The sequence below is a fragment of the Psammomys obesus genome, unplaced genomic scaffold, assembly GCF_907164565.1.
Source record: "Psammomys obesus unplaced genomic scaffold, mPsaObe1.curated_primary_1811, whole genome shotgun sequence".
Classification (NCBI taxonomy): Eukaryota; Metazoa; Chordata; class Mammalia; order Rodentia; family Muridae; genus Psammomys; species Psammomys obesus.
This window is the reverse complement of record NW_026596095.1, coordinates 25,399,115-25,420,822: the sequence shown is the minus strand read 5'-3', so window position 1 is coordinate 25,420,822 and position 21,708 is coordinate 25,399,115. Positions and strand designations below refer to the sequence as shown.

The 21,708-nt window shown below is 39.5% G+C and overlaps 1 protein-coding gene across 1 annotated transcript in view; it reads left to right on the top strand.

Moving 5' to 3' along the window:
* Positions 1-485: 485 nt before the first annotated feature.
* Metap1 (methionyl aminopeptidase 1) overlaps positions 486-21,708 on the top strand; it is a 36,278-nt gene continuing 15,055 nt past the window's right edge. Inside the window, exons 1-7 of the mRNA XM_055628192.1 lie at positions 486-660; positions 7,457-7,508; positions 10,123-10,235; positions 12,356-12,416; positions 16,554-16,645; positions 17,756-17,839; positions 20,852-20,990. Of these exons, the coding sequence (XP_055484167.1) occupies positions 547-660; positions 7,457-7,508; positions 10,123-10,235; positions 12,356-12,416; positions 16,554-16,645; positions 17,756-17,839; positions 20,852-20,990 (655 nt within the window). The 5' untranslated portion in view covers positions 486-546. The remainder of the gene's footprint in view (positions 661-7,456; positions 7,509-10,122; positions 10,236-12,355; positions 12,417-16,553; positions 16,646-17,755; positions 17,840-20,851; positions 20,991-21,708) is intronic.

The following is a 21,708-nucleotide window of genomic DNA, read 5'->3' as shown; positions in this document are numbered from 1 at the left end:
TTCAACGGCGGGGTGTGGAAAGAGAGGCACGAGGGAGGGCGGATTTCGTCCCATCTCGGTTCCATTGACATTTTTTGGAGAACGGGCGCTTATTGGTTTTTTTTTTTTTCGAGGGTCAGGTTTGAGGCCAGCCCCGACAGACGCGGAACTCACAAAAGGCAGTCACTCTGCACGAAGCGTCAGGTGAAGAACCAAGCAGAGGAGCCCAACAATGAGGGCGTTCCGCGGTCCGTGTCCCGAGGTCTCCCCCACCGCCGCGGCGTGGACCGGGGCAGCCGCGCAGAGGCGCGGCGAGGGGGCGGGGCGAGGCGCCAGTACGCGTGCGCGGCGAGGGCGGGGCTGCCGGGGGCGGGCCGGACGGCGGGAGGGGCGGGGCAGCAGGTGAGCGCGCGGGGCGCGTGCGCGGTGTGGGCGGGGCGCGCAGCGTAGGGGCGGGCCCTCCTCCTCCTCCCCGCCCGTCGCTCGGCTCACGGGCGGAGCTCCTCCCCGGCTGCCTCTCTCTCCCCTCCCTCCGGCCGTTCCTCCCTCCTCCGGCAGCCTGGCAGCATGGCGGCCGTGGAGACGCGGGTGTGCGAGACAGACGGCTGCAGCAGCGAGGCCAAGCTCCAGTGTCCCACCTGCATCAAGCTGGGCATCCAGGGCTCGTACTTCTGCTCGCAGGTAGCCACCCACTCCGCGCCCCTCCGGCCTCCGCCTCTGGGCCCGGTTGCCTCTCCCTCCGGCCTCAGAGTGGCCCGGGCCTCGGGAGCCAGCCGCCGGCGCTCGCGGGGGCGGAAGCTGACCTGCGCCGGGTTCGGGCCACACGTCCGCACCCCGGAGGGCGGCCGGGTAGGGACGCGCGGGAACCGGTAGCCCACGACCTTCGCCCGAGCCGGGGTCGGGTGTGGGCGCCGCGGGCCGCGCTCCAGGAGCTTCGTTCCGGTGTCTGTGCAATCCCGGACGGTGACGGAAGCGACCCGCCAGGGCCTCGAGGTGGCCGCAGTCTCCAGAAAAGGAGAGCTAGTTTCAGCCTCACTTCTTTTGTGTTTTACTACCGTGCTCTGACATTTAAACAACTTTGAGTGGGCGTGGAGGGGGGGGGTCTGGGTAATTCATTCTTTCCGTTGGCATCTTAGATTATTCATTTAGAGAACTGGTAAGGTAAAGAGATGACTCACTTGTGTTCCTGAAGTTCCTACAGAGTAGAAAGGACAGTTCCCTCAGGACCTCAGAGCTGCAAGACTCTGATGTGCAAGTTTTGTGCAGCTGAGCAAACCCAGCGCTGAGTGGGGCCCTGACAGAAGTGTGTGTTTACTGAACAGTATTTGTGTTCCGTTATGTTTCGAGACTCAGCATAATGGCAAGGCAGCAAACACTGGGCTTCAGTTAAGAGTTTGTTGACGACAGGTATATAAATATTGTTTGATATTAAACTGACAGGTTTCTGGGAGAGGGGAATTAATCAGGAGTCCAAAGGCCTTGACATGCTAATTCTTGAGTAAGTGAAATTACTTAAGCTTCCAACTTATCTTGTGCAGACAGAGTGAGTGAGGATTCACAAGGTGCTTTGACACTGATACTAAAATAAGACCCTGTAGCCCTGCAACTTAAGACCTGTGTTTTTTAAAGGATTCCAGTACAGTTTAGTACTGATATCTTTAAAAAGTTGAATAATTATGTGGCTGGAGGGGTGGTACATGTCACCTTTAATCCCAGCATTTGAGAGGCAGAGGCAGGCAGATCCCTAGGGTAGCCTTGAATTCCAGGACAGCTAGGGGTACATAGAGAAACCCTATTTTTTTTTGGGGGGGGGAGGAGGGAGATAGTTATGTGAAAACAGCAAAACAACTATTTTTGAGTATAAAGTACATGAAAAGATAAATATAAAATAAAACCTATGAATAAAAGCCTTAACAATTGTAGATAAGCCATTGCAAAGAGATCTTCACTGTTGTATGGGTCTTGTTTAGAGAGTATATGATCCTTGACCTTAATATCATTTTCCAAAACGTTGCACATGGACGTGTTGCTTGATTTAAAAATAGCTCTGGGCCCGGTAAAGGGCCTCTTGAAACTGTTAACATTTTCAAGTTCTAACTTCCTGAGTTCTGTTTGGAACCTGGACTTAAAAACGAAAGTTTGCCATGAAAATTGTGTACCATCTGAGTAGATTAATGTAGTTTACACAAGTGTTTTACATTGGGAGGTGCTGGGTGTGGTGCCACACACCTTTAATCCCAGCACTTGGGAGGCAGAGGCTGGTAGAGGTCTTACCAGACCAACTTAGTCTACCTAGTGAGTTCAAGCCCAGCCCATGCTACATATTTAGACTCTTGTCTCAGAGAGAGAGAAAGAGAGAGAGAGAGAGGAAGTAGAACTAGGAGGAAGAGCAGGAGGAGGGGCAGGAAAGTAGGCTGGGCTGGAGAAATGTCTCTCTGATTTGGGTGACATTTTGTAAAGATACATGGATTAATATGTACCGACACTATCTCCCCAATTGATTATGCAAGATAGATGCTGAGCCCTGGAACCATATACATACAAGGATCATTAAGTGGACTGAAAAGGTTGTATTTATATGTTTAGAAATACACACACACACATTCACACACAGTTACATAGTAATAGAGGCCATGGATTTAAGAGCTGGGGGAGGGGTTTGGGAAAGGTTGGAGGGAGGATAGAGAAGGGGGAAAAATCCTGTAATTTTTAATTAAAAATATATAAATGCTTAAAATGTTTAACTGTTCATCAGGCATAGGTGGCATCTGTTGTAAAGAATATTGAATTGTAGTTTGGAATTGTGAGAACATCTAAGATTTATTCAGTATGGCAGAATGAGTGTAGCCTGTGTTGGATCCTGTAGGTATAGTACTAGTATCACTGTTATACCTTTAATCAAATAGCCAGAGTGGCTTATGCTGCCTCTCCTCATTCCTATTACCTCTCATGGCCAGTTTGTAAAATTTGTCACTGAGTCAGTTGTAGTAATTCATCCATCTCTCCACTGTGATTCCTCACTTTGTAAACAAACCACTCAAAGCAAACCAGACTAGATCTTATCTATAAATGCCACACCTCCCAAAGTTGGGTCATGCCTATTTCATTAATGAGGTTCTAACTGCTTTTGGTGTTCTGGCTCCTCAGTTAGAGTAGCTCTTGTCAGGCTGACGGGATTATCTTGCTGTTTATATTCTTTACTTACCAAAATGTCCCTTGTCCTCTGTCTCTGAACCTTTTCCTAAACACAGTTTATATCCATGTTGAGAGTAAGGCTTTCCCTTGCCATTAGGCATGCTTCTTTTCAGAGGGTTTTTTTTTTTTTTTTTTCCTTTACCTCTCTGTCTTCGTTTCCCTAATACTGGCCAGACTGTTTTTGGAACCAAACCAAACTACAAAGACACCTTTTTATAACACCATAACACTTTTATAACATTTTAATGACCTCCAATTACCTTATTTGTTAAACAGTGTCTTTGATCAGAAGGTAAGCTATCATTTTCATGGCTGAATACTCATTTCCTTGTACTGTAACTTGTATGCAGCAAGTGGTCAATACATTTGAATGAATGAGTAATGAATGACTGAGTTCAGGTCAGGTCCTCCGTATGGGTTGGTGGCAGTCCTAGCTTAGCTTTTTTATGCTGGGATGTAAGTACATGCCCAATTTATATTTTGACAAATTGTTAACAATTAGTTAACAGAAGTGAAGAATATTAACTTCTGAAAAGTCAGAACAGAAGCTTCTCTGCTGTGTGACTTCATACATACAACTTCTGGTTTTCATTATCTTTTGAAAATGTGGCTTGGTGACACCATGCCCTTAATCCCAGCACTCAGGAAGCAGAGGCAGGCGGATCTTCGTAAGTTTGAGGTCAGCCTTGTCTACAAATCAAGTCCAGGATGGCCAGGGCTATACAGAAAAACCCTGTCTCAAAAAGAAAAAAGAAAAAAAAATTGGGTCACTAATAGTTCTTATCATACGGTTTTGATGGGTGGAAAGGCACCGACTAAACTGTAAATGATAGTTTATTTTACTGTTAAACTCTATTTTATGTTTAAAAACATAAAAAATATTTTTATCTTAGTTTCTTTTTAAGAAATTTCTTTCTTTAAGGAATAAGACCCATTATCCTTAAATTAGGCTTTCCAAAGCCTGTGTGGTTTTTTTTGTTTGTTTTTTTTTTTTTTTTGTGTGTGTGTGTGTGTGTCTTGAAGGTATCCTTTCTTACTAAATTAATAGTTGTATGTACCTTATTTTCTTCACTTGTAAGAGGTTTTTGTTTTTTGTTTTGTTTTTGAGATGGCGCCTAAGGTTTACTCATTGTTGTGTTTTCTGAAGTTTCTTGTTGTCCGTATGTGTTCAGTTCATTAATTGAAGGATGGAAGGAATGTGCCTGCTGTGGAAAGTGGAATTCTACCCTTGCATTATCTTTTTTTGTTTTTCAAGACAGGGTTTCTCTGGGTAACCTTGGCTGTCCTGGAATGTACTGTGTAGACCAGGTTGCCCTTAGAGATCCACCTCCCTCTGCCTCCCCGGTGCTGGGATCAAAGGTGCGCCACTACTGCCAGGCAAAATTTCAGTTTCTTAACTGCTGTTATTTAGCAAGATTCTATGCTGGTCACTGTCTTGCCCTGGGCCAAATAATCCGCTGAGAAAGTCCTAAATGGTGTGTTATTCTTTGTGGCCATCAGAACTGAGAAAGTCAGGGACTGTGGCTAAGTGGGAGGAGACTGCATTTGCAGTGAGATTTGGGTTTTAGTCTTTGCTCCTGATCCTTCCATGGATGGATGAAAGGCACCATTCTTAGAGTTGGGAAGACAGTGAATAAGAACATGTACAGAGCCTGGCCTAGTGTCTGGTAAGTGATTTCAAGATGCTGATCACCTTATTTATCATTTAGATTTATTTATCGTGTGTGAGAGTATTGTGTCTGCCTGTATGTATGTGTACCAAGTTGGTGCCTGCTGTTCTTGGAGGTCAGAAGTGGTTATCAGATCCCCTGGAACTGGAGTTAAGAATGGTTGTGAGCCACCGTATAGGTACTGGGAACTGAAATAAGGTCCTCTGCAAGAGCAGCAAGTGTAGCCAGGCATGGTGTAATTCCAGTACTTGAGGAGGCAGAGGCATTCGGATCTCAGAATTAGAGGCCAGCCTGGTCTTCAAACTAAGTCCAGAATAGTCAGGGCTTATTACACACAAAGTATTACACACACACACACACACACACACACACACACACACACACACACAGAGAGAGATTTGGGCAAAGTCTTTTTATATCTTAAGACAAATTGTCATTATGTAGTCCCCCTTAAGGATTCGTGGCAATCCTAGTTTAGCTTTTTTATGCTGGGATTAAGTACTTGCCCAATTTATATTTTTGACAAATTGTTACCACTAGTTCTTGCAAAACAGCAATGAAGAATACCAACTCTTCAGTTCTTAGATTACTAGTACATACTAGATGTGCACATCCGTCTGTGAGCAGTCTCTACCCTCGCCCATGTTGTCTGTCACTCAGTTCACATGGAGGCAGCAGTAGGTGTTGCCTGTTTGTTTCTTACCCACAGATATCATGTGACATTTTACAAAAATGATAGAAGGAGTTGACTAACCAAAATGAACGTGTGACAAAAAGAAATGATAAATGATGTTGATGGGAAATTTAAACCTAATACAGGGCTGTAAAAGGTGTTTGGGGGAAGCTAGATAAATGGTACAGTATTACGAGTATTTGCAGCTCCTGCAGAGGACTGGCTTGGTTTCCAGCACTCACATGGGGTGGCTTACAACTGCCTTGAAATTCTTCCTAGGTTCTCATTTCCTCCACCAGCCTTTGTGGGTATGCATGTGTATGTGACACACACACAAATAAATCTTAAAAAAAAAAAAGGACATGTTAGTGACATGGGATTGTTGACATTGCAGGCTTTCTAAAGACCCTACATATGCCGCCAGAGGAAATGAGGCAGTTGGGGTGGGGTGTGTGTGTCTGCCTTTCTACATTAATGTTGGAAGTAAATCATATTAGGGGAAGTGGCACCAATTCATGCTGTAAGTATAGTACGGTACTAGAGATTAGGCATTCAGCAATAAATATGAGATGGCTCCTTATCATTACACAACTAATTACAAAATTTACTTTATAAAGACAGTAAACATACACTGCTATGGAAAGGGAAGGTCAGATTACGTTAAGGATGAGTCTGGTCTAGCAACAATAGATACCAAAAAAAGCTTCAGACTAGGGAACAACCAATACATACTTGAGCACATGACAGAGTTGGTCTCCAGATACGTACCCAAAGTTTAGACTTTTTTTTAAAAAGCTTCATGCGTGTGTAGTGTCCACAGAGGACAGAAGAGGGTGTTGGATCCCCTTGAGCTAGAGTTAGAGTCAGTTGTAAGTCTCCTTGTGCAGGTACTAGGAACAAAAATGGTGTCTGTTGAAGCTTGTAACTGCTAAGCCATTGCTCCAGTCCACACTATGAATGATCCATGTCCCAAAGAACTACCTAGAACTGGCTTTTAATACAGACAGTCCTTTCTTTAAATAATAGGGAGGAACTGTGAAAATGGGAGCGGATTCTATGCAAAACAATAGAAAAACTGAAGTTTTTCTATAACCATTACATTTTTTGTTTGTTTGTATTTTGGGGTCAAAATTGTTGGTACTATATTAGTTTTTTATTGCTGTGGCAACTTCCTGACAGAAGATGTTCAGAGGAGGGCTGGCTGTTTTGGCTTACAGTTTAAGAAGGGATATTATAGTCCATTACAGGGAGGAAAGCTAGTGGGCTGAGTCTGAGGCAGCTGGTCGCCATGTATCTGCAGTCAGGAAGCAGGTTAGAGGCTAGCCCGCAGTGACCCACTTCTTCTGCAGGGCTCCTTCCCAAAGGCTCTACAACCTTCCCAAAGAGTACTGCTAGCTAGGGAATAAGTGTTCAAATACTGGGCTGGGGGAGGCTGTAGTAGGCATTGAAGGCAGCACACACCATGCAAATGCTATCCCAATCAATGAACTATAACCCTAGCCTTAGGTTACTTTCTGCCTTGATACTTTGAACTGCTGCCATTCATTCATTCATTCATTCATTTGGTTTTTCAAGGCAAGGTTTTTCTGTGTAGCCTTGACTGTCCTGAACTTACTTTGTAGACCAGGCTAGCATTGAACTCAGAGATCCACCTGCCTCTACCTCCCTGATTACAGGTATGTGCCACCCAGCTTTCTCTTAATATTTGTCTTGCAAACTCTTGTGTTTTAGTCTTTTTATTTTTATGTTTTGAGGCAGTGTTTCAGTGTGTAGTTCTTGCTGGCCTGGAACCCACCTGCATGTCCTAGCCTCCAGATGGGTGGTATTAAAGGCATATGCCATTGTGCCTGGCCAGTAACTGTTTCTTCTGTGTAACAGTCCTTAAAAATGTTTCTGATTGAGGCAAGCCTGAAACTGATTTTCTTGTTTGCTCTTTTAGGAATGCTTTAAAGGAAGCTGGGCTACTCACAAGTTACTACATAAGAAAGCAAGTGAGTAACATTGCTTATCCTTATGCTCTCTGCCTTGGATGCAGCATTTGTGCTAGTCTTGGGACTTTTACTTCAGAAAGTATGTGTTTGGGTGCTCTGAAAGCATACTTCTGACATCTGGAATTATTATTCTTTGGTAATATGTAATAAAATGTCTGAATTACATCTGGTTAATCTTGTTTCATGTGTTTAACATGAGAACATGAGATCTTTGCTAGGATAGGTGGATCTGGCTTGGTTAGTACCTGATCGTGCCCTAATCCTTTGACACCCTCTTGTTTTGGTAGAAGTGTTATCTGCATATTGTGGGCGGAGGGCACAAGGGGTATTGGGTTTTGTTTGGCCAGATCGCTGTTCTGTAGCTGATAATGGTCTTAAACTCTCGATATCTCTGTTTCTGCCTCTAAGTGCTGGTTATAGACATGTGTCACCATACCCTGTTGATTTTGGAGGTGTTTTGGATGACCCCACAAGATGAAACCATAACAGTTAGCTATTATCAGCCACACTGGTATGGCATTTTTTTCAGCATAGTCTTTCTGTATCAGCTCTTGATGCTGTAAATTTAGTATGGCTGACCTGAGACACCCTGCCATGCTTGCTTGGAAATTGACTAGGACTTGCTGTGCATCCAGCATTGCCACGTGATGGGTGCATGCTTGGCAGGTAGTTGGTATAAACTTTCTGTCTCAATGATTTTGGTGCCATGTACTCATCTGCTTGTTTTCTAGGAGTTAGTTGGTTTAATAAAGTTTGCTAGAGTGCCTTACCAAAGCATCTGAGGTTAGCCAAACCACATTTGAAGGAAAAGGAAATAGAGATTTTAAGAAGATGTATTTTTCCTGGTGGTATAAAGTGATATCTGTGCTTACTGGGCATTCTGGGTTATCCATGGGAGGAAGAATAGTCTGCAAGTGGGAAGTACTCTGAGTGAAAGTTCACCAAAGCATAAGGGAAGAGAGAAACTGCTTTTGGTTTGTTCCCTTGAATGGAAGTGCACGACTGGGATGTCTTGTACTTTGGGCCTTACATTGCATGCTCTTTGGCACACTGCCTGTTTCTTATCTGGGCCTAAAGCATTGTAGCTTTTGAACAATAGTATGCAGTGTCCTTTGCTTTCAAGTTGTTTAAAAAGTTTTGCTACCAGCCTCAGTTGTTTGATGACTATTAGGAATCTAGTGCTTGTCTAGCATTGGTTAAACGGGCCCTGAAATGTAAGCTTACTTCAGTTTTCGGATGTAAGTTTGGAGTGAGGTCTGTGTTTGAGGTCTGCTTTCAATTCTCCTTTGCAAATACTGTTTGTAGAAGGGCAGGGATGCAGATCAACAGGGACCTTTAGATTTGAAAGGCTTTATTTCCAGGCCAGAGAGATGGCTCAGTGGTTAAGAGCACTGTTTGTTCTTCCAGGGAACCTGAGTTCAATTCCCAGCAGCCACATGGTGGCTCACAACTATCAATACTGGGATCTGATCCCCTCTTCTAGCATGCATGTATGCTTGCAGTCAGAGCACTCACATATATAAAATAAGTAAATAAATCTCCAAAAAAATTGGAAAGAAAAGAAAGGCTTCACTTCCTTTCCTTTCTTTGTTGCCTCCCTAGGAGTATTGTTAAGCAAAAGCTGTGTTGAGACAGAATGTAGATTTTTTTCTTATTGCATCTATTATTTTATTTGTATTTGTGCATGCATGCACATGAGCACACGCTGCACATGTAGAAGGAACTTGGGACTCTTTGAGGGGTACGGGTTTTGCCTTCTGCCGTGAGGGGTGGTGGTAGGGATTAAACTGAGGCTTGGGAGGCAAGTCCCTCCTTTATTTACTGAGCTATCTGGACAGCTCTGGAATCTAGTGATGTAGCTAGCACCCTGTATGACTTGAACTTCATAATCCTCCGCATCAGTCTTCAAACTGCTGCACAGATTTGTACCACTGTGCTCAGCAAAAGCTTGTATCTTGATTGTTCTAGATTTAAAGAGATACATCCCTAGATGTTCCTCCTTCAGACAAACTACTTCAAGCTAGTATTCATGCTTGCCATTTTCAAGAATTTTCAATAGTACTTGAATTTATTGACAATGAATGCAGTCCATTTTTGTCTTGGGTTCAGAAATAGTTTTGTATTGATTGAAAACCTTCACTTAAAAGCCATTGAATGGTTAAATAGGAAGTTTTTTTTTTTTTTTTTATATAAGTTTGCTTTAGGGGTGATTTAAGATTACTGCTTTTAAATAAGAGCATAGAATTCAGCTGTTAAGTCTGATTTCATGTGGGAAGGTTTTGCTCATATTTTGACACTTCAAAATTACCTTTGTGTGAAGTATTATTGTGGAGAGCATGTGTTTACCATTGAGTGTCATTCTGTTTGAGACTGTGTACAGTGTGTGTCTAGGGAATGCTTCTTCCTAGACACTGAGATCCGAGAGGGTTGGAAGCTTGTAACCAGAGCAGGAAAGCAGCTGCCTTGTCGGCTTAGATTGGATGCTTACTGGATATTTGTGCCTGGGCTCTCCTGTTCAACCAAGTGAGAAGTAAAGTATGCTCTTCAGTAGCTGATGACTGAAGCATCCTTTCCTCTCCTCACTTTCACATCTGTTTATCTCTTATTCTTTCAGAAGACGAAAAGGCAAAAAGAGAAGTATGTTCCTGGACTGTAGAAGGTGATGTTAACACTGACCCATGGGCAGGTTATCGGTACACCGGTAAACTCAGACCTCATTATCCACTGGTGAGTATGTAAAGTAATTAGAGTGTAGCCTTGTCTTTAAACCACTTTTCAGTTCTCTGAAATCGATGCTTGTAATTTGTATTTGAGTAGTGAATCATTAACAGGATTGCCTTCAGAAAGGAATGTGCATTCTAGCTCTCAAGGTATATTATTTGGGAGCTAATAGGTATAATTGGCAGTTGTGGAAGAAGTGGAAAGATTTTTTTTTTTTTTTTTTTTTTGTTTTTTGTTTTTTTGAGACAGGGTTTCCTCTCTGTGTAGCCTTGGCTGTCCTGGACTCACTTTGTAGACCAGGCTGGCCTTGAACTCACAGACATCTGCCTGCCTCTGCCTCCCTGAGTGCTGGGATTACAGGCATGCACCACCGTGGGGAGAAGTCTTTAGATATAAAGATGAAAACTTTATTAATTTTATAAAAGAATGGAATAAATAGTCTTATGGCTGGCATGAGAGCATGTTACTGCTTTTCTACAGTTTTTTAATGTGATGCATTGTAACCTAATTATGATGTAAGTACCACTCCTGTTCTTGCTGTTGAGTCTGATTTCATGTGGCATTTCACCTGTAGGATTCGAAAGATTTTTCTAATTGTTTTGAGAATTTCATGCAGGAATATAATGTGTTTTGATCAGACTTACATGCAGCTTACTCTCCCCTCTAACTCGTCTGTTATTTTCTTACTACATTTCCTTCCCAACCTAATATGTTAAAAAAAAAAATTACCGAGTCATCTTAATGCTGCTAGCATGTGTATGGGTGTATGGCCGCCTACTAGAACACAGGCAAGTTTTCAGGAGCTGCATCCTTAGAAAAGTGACTCATTTCCAGCAGGTTCCTTTGCTGGGGATGGGACTTCACCAGCCCCTCCCCCATCTATACTAGAATTTTGGCTGCTTTGATCTTGTACAAATCTGTGTATACAGTCACAGCTGCTGTCAATTCTGTGGGAGGAAGCCCTCTCATGTACAGTAATGCTGTTTTGCTGCAACATCCACAACCTCTTACTGGTGGGGTCCGTTAAATCCAATGAGAAATAGATTCTTTACTCCCAAAGCATTCATGCAACCTTTGAACTGGATACATGGAGTCACCCTGGTCTTACTATAGCTAGAAGGGTTCATAGCTGGGAAAGACTGTTGGTTCTTTCCCCTGTTGGCAGCATGTATAACACTTTCCAGAGCTATGAAAGCTAGCCAATAGATGAAGCTTCCACTTTAGTACAAGCTTGGTTTCTTCATAGGACTCAGGAGTGATTTTTTGTTATTTTGAACCATACTCTGGCTATCCTGGAACTCACTGTGTGTAGACCAAGCTGCCCTTAAACTCACAGAGATCTGCCTGCTTCTGCCTCCCGAGTGTTAGGATTAAAGATGTGTACCACCACTGCCTGGCTTGACTGTTACTTTTAATAAAATGAATACGTCTGTAATATAAAATTGGGAAACTACCAGATACATAAGAAAGTTTCTGTGTGCCAGGCATGGTGGTACACGCCCAAAACAAAACAAAAACAACAACAAAAAGTTTAGGTTCTGTATTTCTCCCTCCCAGTGATCATGTCTACGAATGTTTGATTTTACTCTGAGCTGCCACTTTATTACAGTTACCAGCTTGCCAGTTTGGAGCAACAGGGTTCCTGTTGGTTTTCAGTCTTTTTGTTGTTGTTGTTTGCTGTTTTTAAGATTCACCACTTTTACGATTTAAATCGTGTGTTTATAGCTCTGTGTGGGTGTGAACACATTAGTGCATGTGCCAGCAGAGACCAGAGGTGTCGGCCCTCTCTGGAGCTCGAGTTGCAGGTTTTGTAAGCCACTTGATGAATGCTGACTGTTGAACTTAGGTCATCTGAAGAGCAGACTCTTAAACACTGAGCTGCTTCTCGAGACTTGTATCTAATCTTGAAGCGGGGACACGCTTAGTCATTCTTCTTTCTCAAGAATATATGTGGTACTAGAACGTAACCTTAATCTCAGTGAGTCAAATAAGAGTCTTATGATACTAACATGTCAACTAAAAAACTATTAAAAGCTTTGGCTTGAACTCCATTTTTGAGTTTTCTTTGCAGTTTTATTTTTGTTACTAGTTAACAGGCATTGAACTGATCTCGCTATTGTTTTTAGATGCCAACAAGGCCAGTGCCCAGTTATATTCAAAGGCCAGACTATGCTGATCATCCCTTAGGTAAGTCCTGCTTTGGCTCTGTTCTGCAGTTTTCAGTTTGTGGGCTTGACATCACGGCAAAGCAAGGCATGCTTTTCTTGTAGGGTTTTCAGTGCTGGACATGTAATGTAAACACTGTTTCTTTTCTAAAGCCACATTAAAGCATTTAAGATAAAGATTTTTACCCCCTCATTAGGAATCTATCCAGTTCTGAAATCAGTGTTTATGTGGCTATTAAAGACGACATTCAGAAAAATACTGTATTTTGTGTTAAATGAACTGCCAGATGGGAGGGAAAGGTTTTTAATTTTCTTTTTGCTCTTACCTAAATTAAGGCAGAAGTAGATCATGAAGGCCTGAGTGAATGCTTCACTAAAAACTTTGGGCTGTAGCAGTAATAGAAAGAATAGCAATGGTGGTGATAATAGTTATGTGAGCATGATGGTGATGATTCTTTAATAGTAACTGATATTTATTTTTGCTTAACCATGTGTCAGGCACTGTGCTAAGTTCTTTGCACGTGTTACTCCATTTAATACTTTCAACATTTCTGAGGTAGGTTCTGTTGTCTTCTCTATTTTATAGATAATGATAGTGAGGCATGCAGAGAAGATAAGTAATTTGCCACACAGTCAGTGGACTTGGCCTCTGACCTTTGGACTTGTACAGTATCTAGGCTGGACTAGGTGTTGATTGGCTTTGCATGTCAGACATGAGACATGGTGGAATATCAGCGAGTCTACTTGATTATTTGTTTATTTTTAAATTTAAAATGTTTAAATTTTTTTGGTCTTGAGACATTTTACTACCTAGCCCAAGCTGGCCTCAAATGTACAGTCATCCTGTCTTAGCCTCCTGAGTGTGGGGTTACATGTCTGTGCCACTGTGTGCAGCATGTGTGGCTGAGTATACGTTTACTTAGCTGCTTTTTTCTTTAAGACTCACAGAACCATAGTATTATTCTTTCTATATGTAATTTTAAAACTTACTAAATTCATTGTAGATAAATTTAAGGAAAAGATACTAGAAATGATACAATAATGTGGAAACTCATAATTTTACTATTTTCTCTTGAATATAGTAAAAACTTATATTTTAAGAAATATAGGTATAACTTTAAATAAATAGAATGTTTTGCATTGAAAAGAAGCCCTACTCCCTAGAGATAACTGCTTTAAGAACATTTCTTGCAGGAATGCAGAGGCAGAGGCAGGTGGAGCTCTATGAGTTCGAGGCTAGCCTGGTCTACAAAGCTAGTCCAGGACAGCCAAGGCTACACAGAGAAACCCTGTCTTAAAAAACAAAAGAAACAAAAAATCATTTCTTAATGAATACACACTAGACCTAGAGCCCGTTTTTACACAAAACGAATGCACCACATACACCTTTTCAACCTTTTTTTTTTTTTTTCATATATGAGTTCATGTAAGTTCTTCAGATCTATAGTTTTAATTTTAATTTAATTGTGTGGCTGTATTATAATTACCATCCAGGCCTCTACTAATGAATGGTCAGATTAGATTATTTGCAAGGCTTTGCTTCTGTGAATTTGATTGTAATCGATTCTTGTAGTTTCATCTTTGGCAACATTTAAGACTTTTTTTTAGGTTAATTGCCTAAAATAATGGTTTAGATCAAAGGATATAGACATTTTTATTTTGAGATATTAGAAACTTCAGAGTATTTTCCAGTTATTACTCTCATTAAGAACACGAGTGTACTTGCTGTCAAAGAATACATACTAAAATTGGGATGATACAGTGAGGACTGTCATGATTCTTGTGTGAGGATGACACACAACTAACTTCATGAAATGGTTCAAATTAAAACAAAATAAAACAAAACAGAATTTTGCTTCTCTTCAGTTGTTACCATCATTGTTTGTTAGCAAAGTTTTTATGGTTTTTTATAAAACTGAAAGGCTGAAATTGCATAGTCTTTTATTTTAGCTTGCATTTTTAAATTATAAGGTTTAACATCTTTTCATGTATTAAAAGTTGTATTTTCTTTCCTTTTGAATGTCTGTTCATATTCTTATCCTCTTTCCCCATTAGGTGATTAGGTTGTTTTTTTTTTTTTCCTTAAATTTCTAAAATGTTCTTTGTACATTAACACTGAACTATATTGCAAAGATTTTTTTCCCTCAGGTAAACACTAATGTTTTGTTATTCTGTAATAACATGCTTTCAGTGTTTGTATGTATAGTAAGATAAATGTATCTTGTATTGTTATATTTAATTCTCACGTGTCTTTGGATCGGTGTTTGATTAGCATGTTTGACTAATCACATGCCATTGCCAGACTTTCGCTATTGGAAATGTTTTCATATTTGTAGGCCTTGTTGCTGTCAACTTTGTTTTCCTTTAGAATTTTTCTGAGTATTTTTGCATGTTTCTTCTTCTGTATTCAGTTTATAATCAGCTTGTCTTGATTCCCGGAAATATCTTGTTGGTATTCTTTATTGAGATAATACTAAATTTACAGATTAATTTTGGAAGAATTGATTTATTGATAATATTTAAAAAATAGGGTATGTTTTATATTGTATCTAAAGTAGAGTTTTCAGAGTTCCGTTTTGAAGCTGTTTTAGGGTTATATTTGTTCTGGGTACTTTATTGTTTGGTAGTTTCTAGGTTGTTTATATTATGGTAAAGTTACTGATTTTGACATCTTAATTGTTGACTTGCTAAATTCTTACTTTCATCCATTCACCAGATGATTCTTTTGTTCTAGGATTATGTATTATCTGCAGATGAAGCTTTTATCCTTTCATTTAAGTTATGTTTTCTTTTGTTTACCTAATGTCTGCTGGTATTGCCAGAACAGCATTGTGCCAGATAATCATCATTCTGTGATATTCATTCTGACTTGGGATTTATATTTTAAGGCGGTAGCTACCCATGTTATCAGGATTATCATTCTGGATAGTCAGTTATTTTCTAATATTGAATTAATTACCTTATCTTGTGAGTCTATTTTTTTCTAAATTTGTGTAAGTATTTAGGGAGCTGTTAACCTCAGTGGTTAACAGCACTTCCAGCCCTTTGAGAGGCCCTAATTGCCATTAACTCCTGCTCCAGGGGATCTGGTACTCTGGCCTCCACATACCAGCACATTCATATGACACACACACATAAAAGAATTGCAGAAAAGTTTGTTTGGGCATTTTCCATTTTAGAGAATGCAAACAGGATAGATTGATAATTGGTTAGATTTTTTTTTTTCTCCCAAGATTTTGAAATAATTGCTATATAGACTGTTTCTTTTATGTATATATAAAACTTGAATTAGACTAATTCAGTATTGAAGATTCTTTGGTCAGAATTTCCCAGACTTTTAATTATGACCCTGAATGAGAAATGTTCTGTTTTTTTTTTTTGTTTGTTTTTTTTTTTTTTTGACATGACCTGTGTGTATAAGAATAATAATCAGATATTTTGCAGCAATATTTACCTGGGGTTGTATAATATGGAATCTGACACCTTCTTTTCCCTTTTCAAATATTAATTATAGCCTACTAAAAGTCAGTAAATTAGGATGGAGAGATGGCTCAGCAGTTGAGAGCACTGCTGCTCTTCTAGAGGACCTGGGTTCGATTCATTGCACCGTCTTGATAGCTCACAATCTCCTGTAACCTCAGTTTTAGGGGACCAGATGCCCTCTTCTGGCCTCCAAGGCCACAAGACATGCATGCAAAATACCTGTGCACATGGAACTAAAAGAAAAAAAAAAGCCAAAAAAACCCTAAGATTATAAACTGAGGTTTGAGTGACATTGAGTTAGGCTCTGGTTTTAAAAAGCAGTATAGTTGTTGATTAGTTGTTGGTATGTAAATGCTTCATGCATGGTCATAAAAACAGTATGTGCTTTGTGCTGTACTTGTTAAAATGTATCATTTAGTGAATTTATTAGTATAATTGTGAAATTATACTAATAATAATTAGTATAATTAGAAGTTTTAGAAAATTTTTCTTTACAATGTCTTTTATTTCCTTTTTGTGTTGAAAATATTAAAAAATAAACTAACTTTGACCCTCTTAAAATGTGAAATATTATTGTACATAAGGAGAATCAGCTGTTACCCCAACATCAGGGTACAATGTGCTGAGTTCTGTCCTTCTGTTTGTTGTGGTTTTACTCACTCCTTTTCCATTCCAGGAATGTCTGAATCTGAACAGGCTCTTAAAGGTACTTCTCAGATTAAATTACTCTCATCTGAAGACATAGAGGGAATGCGGCTTGTGTGTAGGGTAAGCGCTACTTTTTCCTGGTTAAGAGCCCAGACAGGAAGCCTGTGATTTGTGGTCTATGAGATGTTACATTGTTAACTGTTACAAGCCATCCCATTTCTTCACTGACTTTCAAAATATTTTTATATTTAAATAATCCATTTATTTAAATCTAATCTATTTTAGAATAAAACCAAACGAGTCATCTGTAGTTGTGATTTTCTTTGATCAACTTTGTATTGTTTGTTTATTTGCATAAATATTTACTGAATTGCAAAGATTGAGAGATGAGTATGATTTTACTCTGCCCTCAAGAACTTTTGCAGAATAATATTATTAGTTTATTTGTGTGTGTGTTCGTGCATATTTTTTTTTTTTTAAGGGTCTCTCTTTCTCTCTGGCCTTGGCTGTCCTGGAACTCACTATGTAGATCAGGCTGGCTTGAACTTACAGAGATCCGCCTGTGTCTGCTGGGATCGAAGGCATGCACCACCACACCCAACTTTCTGTTTTTGTTTTTGTAGCATTATATTTAAGACTGAAGTTTTTATGATACTTTATCATTTTATGTTTGCACAGGACAAAGTACAAGGCTCACACAGAGTTAGGCTATAGTCCTTTGAGACACCTTGGAGCATGGAGGGGTAGATGGGATTAATTAGATAAAATCACATACTTAGATTTTCTAAAGGAAAAAAAAATGCCTTAGATATTTATTAGAACTTTTGTGCAGCATTTGAAAAGTGATTTGATGCTAACTTTTCTGTCTGGAGATTTTTGTATTTCTTTCACTTGCTATGATTTTTTTTTTTTTTTTGAGGAAATTCATTAATCTTTTTTTGTGTTTCCCTTCATGCTCCCCCAGGTTAGAAATGTCAGATTAGACTTTCGTATGTTGATTGTTTACCTAATTTAGGTATACATCTTCATTAAGTTTACTTACTAGAAAGCCTGTATATCTTTTAAATAAATTTATTTTTATGTACTTTTATATTACATATTTCTAACATTTAATATTGCATACAAAATGGTATCAAATGATTTCATTTGATTTTTCACAAAATCAAAGAAAGTTCAGGGTTTAGGTTGTATTTTACTTCTTCTTTGAATGTACTTAGTTTTTCTTTTCAGCTTGCGAGAGAAGTTTTGGACATTGCTGCTGGGATGATTAAAGCAGGCGTAACTACTGAAGAAATTGATCACGCTGTACACTTAGTAAGAACTTTACTTTCTTATTTCAGAAGCTTCAAATTATTAATTTTTTAACTTCATCTTTATAATGTCCAAAATAACTTTATTAAGCTAATTTGAAAGGTTATTTCTGTATTGTTTTATGTATGAGAAACATTCCATAGCTATTAAAGTGGTATGACCAACTGCAGTTGAAAATCTTTGGGAAACTGGCCGTGGTAGTGCACCTTTTTAATCTTAGCGTTAGAGAGGCAGATCTCTGTGAGTTCAGAGGCCAGCCTGATCTACAAAGTGAATCCAGGACATCCAAGGCTACACAGGGAAAACCCTGTCTCCAAAAACCAAAAAAAAAAAAAAAAAAAAAAAGAAAAGATCTTTGGGGAAAAAAATAACTTAGGTTTGTATTGATATGCTTGTTTTCTTTTATTACTTGCTACTGTTATCGAAATAGGGAATATTACAGTGTAATAGTAAGTAATACAGTGATGGCTTAAAGTATTTGGGAGAATTGTGCAACATATATGCAAACACTACACTACACTGTACAAAGGATTTGAGTGTCTACATATTTTGGTAGCTAGCTCAGGTACCAGTCCTACATAGGTTCTGGATCCTACTGTGACTGGATCTCTGATGCTGAGATTCCAGGGCACTTGAGACAGCTTATTCTGAAACCTCAGCCTTTAGGTTGAGCTTTTAGAAAATTGATTAAGTAGTGTTTCCAAAAAATCATATTAGTGTGCTGTGTATTCTAAAATACAGAATAAGCTGCAGAAGCTAGACTAGAAATTTTCCTTTTGTATGTACAGAAAAAAGGCAATAAACAGATTAGATAGGAGGATCCTGTCTTATTCAGTGTTTTGCTGTAAAAAGACATCATGACCACAGCAGCTCTTACAAAGAAAGCATTTACTTTGACCTTGCTTAAAGTTGCAGAGGGTTAGTCTGTTATCATCATGGTGGGGAGCATGGCAGTATACAGGCAGGTGAAAGTGGAAGGGAGAGAAGGGAGAGGGAGAGGTAGGAAGGTATGTAGGGGATGGGAGGGAAAAAGAGAGCCCACCCCCAGTGACAGACTTACTCTAACAAGGCCACACCTCCTAATCCACCAGAATTCCACTCTGTGGTGACTAAGCATTCAAATATATGAGCCTATGGGGCGTAATTCAGACCATCAGGGATATTGTTGAAACAAACAAAAAACCAAAAAAAATCCCCACTAACAAGGCAATAAACAGATTAGATAAATATTTTTAGTATATATGACTTGGAGATATCTTTTTGTTTTAAAATAAAGATTACTTGTTGGAGTGTTTAAGATGTAGACTAGTGCATACACCATATGTCTAAGTTCATGGAAGAGGCTTAAGTAATTTAAACACAAGGACAGTAGGTTTTGAAGACCTCTGTCTGCCCATCCATTTTGTATGCGGGAACGATGAAACTGACACTCCCATACAGCACAGCGACGATATTATTATGAATGGGGACAGCCTTCCTGAAGGAGTGACTATATGTCTAGTGCTTATAAAAGTGCTGAAAAATTAAAAGCATTGTTAGGTTTTTTTTTTTTTTTTTTTTTTTTTTTCCTTTTTTGGGTTTTTTTTTTTTTTTTTTTTTTTTTTTATGTAGACTTAGATGATTTTTTATTTTGAATATTGTATAATAGTGGATCATGGGTAGGCATTTTGAGTATTTCCTGTAGGTCAGGTACTCTTTAAAGTACCTTCATATTTAGTAATTTGATGTTGGCAGCATCCTCTGGAAGTAGGTGCTACTATAATTGTCCAAGGTCACATAACTTACAGAGGATGAAAACTGATATGATTGATACTTATTCTCTGCTGATGAAATGAACCAATTTAAGCCAAATTAAAGTATGCAGCAGGTTTATTGGGGGTAGTTCACCAACCTCACAGGAGTGGGTCAGTGAAGTTGCCTTCAGAGGGAGACAGATAGAAATGGCAGGGAGTGGGGAGAAGAAATGCACGGGTGGGGGAAGGAACCAAAATGTCTGGATTATATAGTGAAAAGCCTGTGGGGGAGAGGAAGCCAGCCATAGGCTGGGAAGTTCAGGTAGGGACTGAGGGATGCTGGGAGAACTCCAGGTCCAAGTTGGTTAATTAGGCACCTCAGTTGCTTGCCCCAGGTCTGAATCCTAAGGATGGTACTACAGAGAAGTACAGCCATGTCAAGGAAGAGCTGGAGGGATGCAGTTATTTGCTGTGAGAGGATGTTCTACCTGAGGGAATGTCAGATTACTTAAAGATTCTAGAAATAGTGGAATTGCTAGTAAAAGTATGGACTATTTCACAAATAGTGTTTTGGCAGCTGTTATTTGCTGAACTGAAAACCATGCTGTAGCAAGGACACAGAACTTACAGCACACTGATGGCCACTATATAAAGATTCAAACAGAGCTGTTTTCTAAGTCCATGGAATGTAATGATATCAAATATTGCAGAAAGCACTTTACCATTTCTTAATTATGCATGTACTCATTTTCTGTTTATAGAGTTGTAGCTGGCCTTAATATAAGGCGCTATTATTAAAAGTACCTATTAATTTGTGCTATTTTTACTGAAAATGTTTCATAGGTAGTAGTTAAGTCAGAGTAGACTCTTCACATGACTCTAGCATATATTTGTAGTGTGTGAATTTGATTCCGTTTTACATGAACATAAATAAACTGCTTTGCATACAGTGTATTTAATTGGCATACGGCCTGCCAGATAACGAACAGGATATATGCCAGCCAGTCATGTGTCGTCATATGCCTGTAGTCCCAGTTTCTTGACCTGTAAGTTCTAGGAAATTCTGGGTGGCAACAACATGGTATTTATCTGTGTGTGTTTACTTGTACAATTCATACACATGCACACACATACATACACCACTATTTTCAAGTAAAATATGATATTAGTTCTTCATAATAGCATCTATGATAAAATTCTTTAGATTTTGTGATCTGATTCATTATATACAGATTTGTTTTTACATTCCAAGTTATTTTCTCTGTACTTTCATTTACTATAGGCATGCATTGCAAGAAATTGCTATCCTTCTCCTCTGAATTACTATAATTTCCCTAAGTCTTGTTGTACCTCAGTGAATGAAGTCATCTGCCATGGGATTCCAGACAGACGGCCTTTGCAAGAAGGTGATATTGTTAATGGTAAGAAATTTGAGTAACATTTGTCATTGGGAGCAAAGAAACAAGTTTCTGGAGTCTGTTGAGAGGTTTCTATAGTGAGAATTTTGGATTTTGGTTTCTTTAAAGATCACAGAAATGTTAAAAATATTTCTTCATTCTAATCTCAGGTATGGGGATATGGGACTGCTTTGAACTTTCTGCAGCAGCTGACTATGATTTGTCTCATGCTCCAGCAGAGACATGGTTTTGTCAGCTGCTGAAGCTGTTTGTGGGATTTTGTGACATTTTATTCTGGGAACTTTTCAGGGGCTATATTAATGGTAGGGTCCCGAGAGGCAGTGTTGCTAGTTGTTAGTTGTTCAGGGAGTTGATTGTGATTTGAGGTCTGCTCCGCATAGAAGAAACAAGACAGACATTTGATTCAGGTATCTATCCCCCTCCCCTCTATCCTTCTTTCTCTCCTATCTAGTGATGGGGGTGAAACGGAGGGGGTAAAGGATGGGAAAAAGAACCTATAAAGTAGCAAAGACTACCTACAGGTTTCTATTTTCTTGACTTGATTTTTTCCTATTTAAAATTCTGTCACTCAAAATTGAAGGAACTCTTTCTACCTGCCTGCCTTTCTTCTCTCTCTCTCTCTTTTCTTTCACGTATCTATCTGTCTGTCTGTCTGTCTGTCTGTCTATCTATCCGAGATAGAGTCTCTTTACAGAGCACTGTCTATTTTGAAACTCACTCT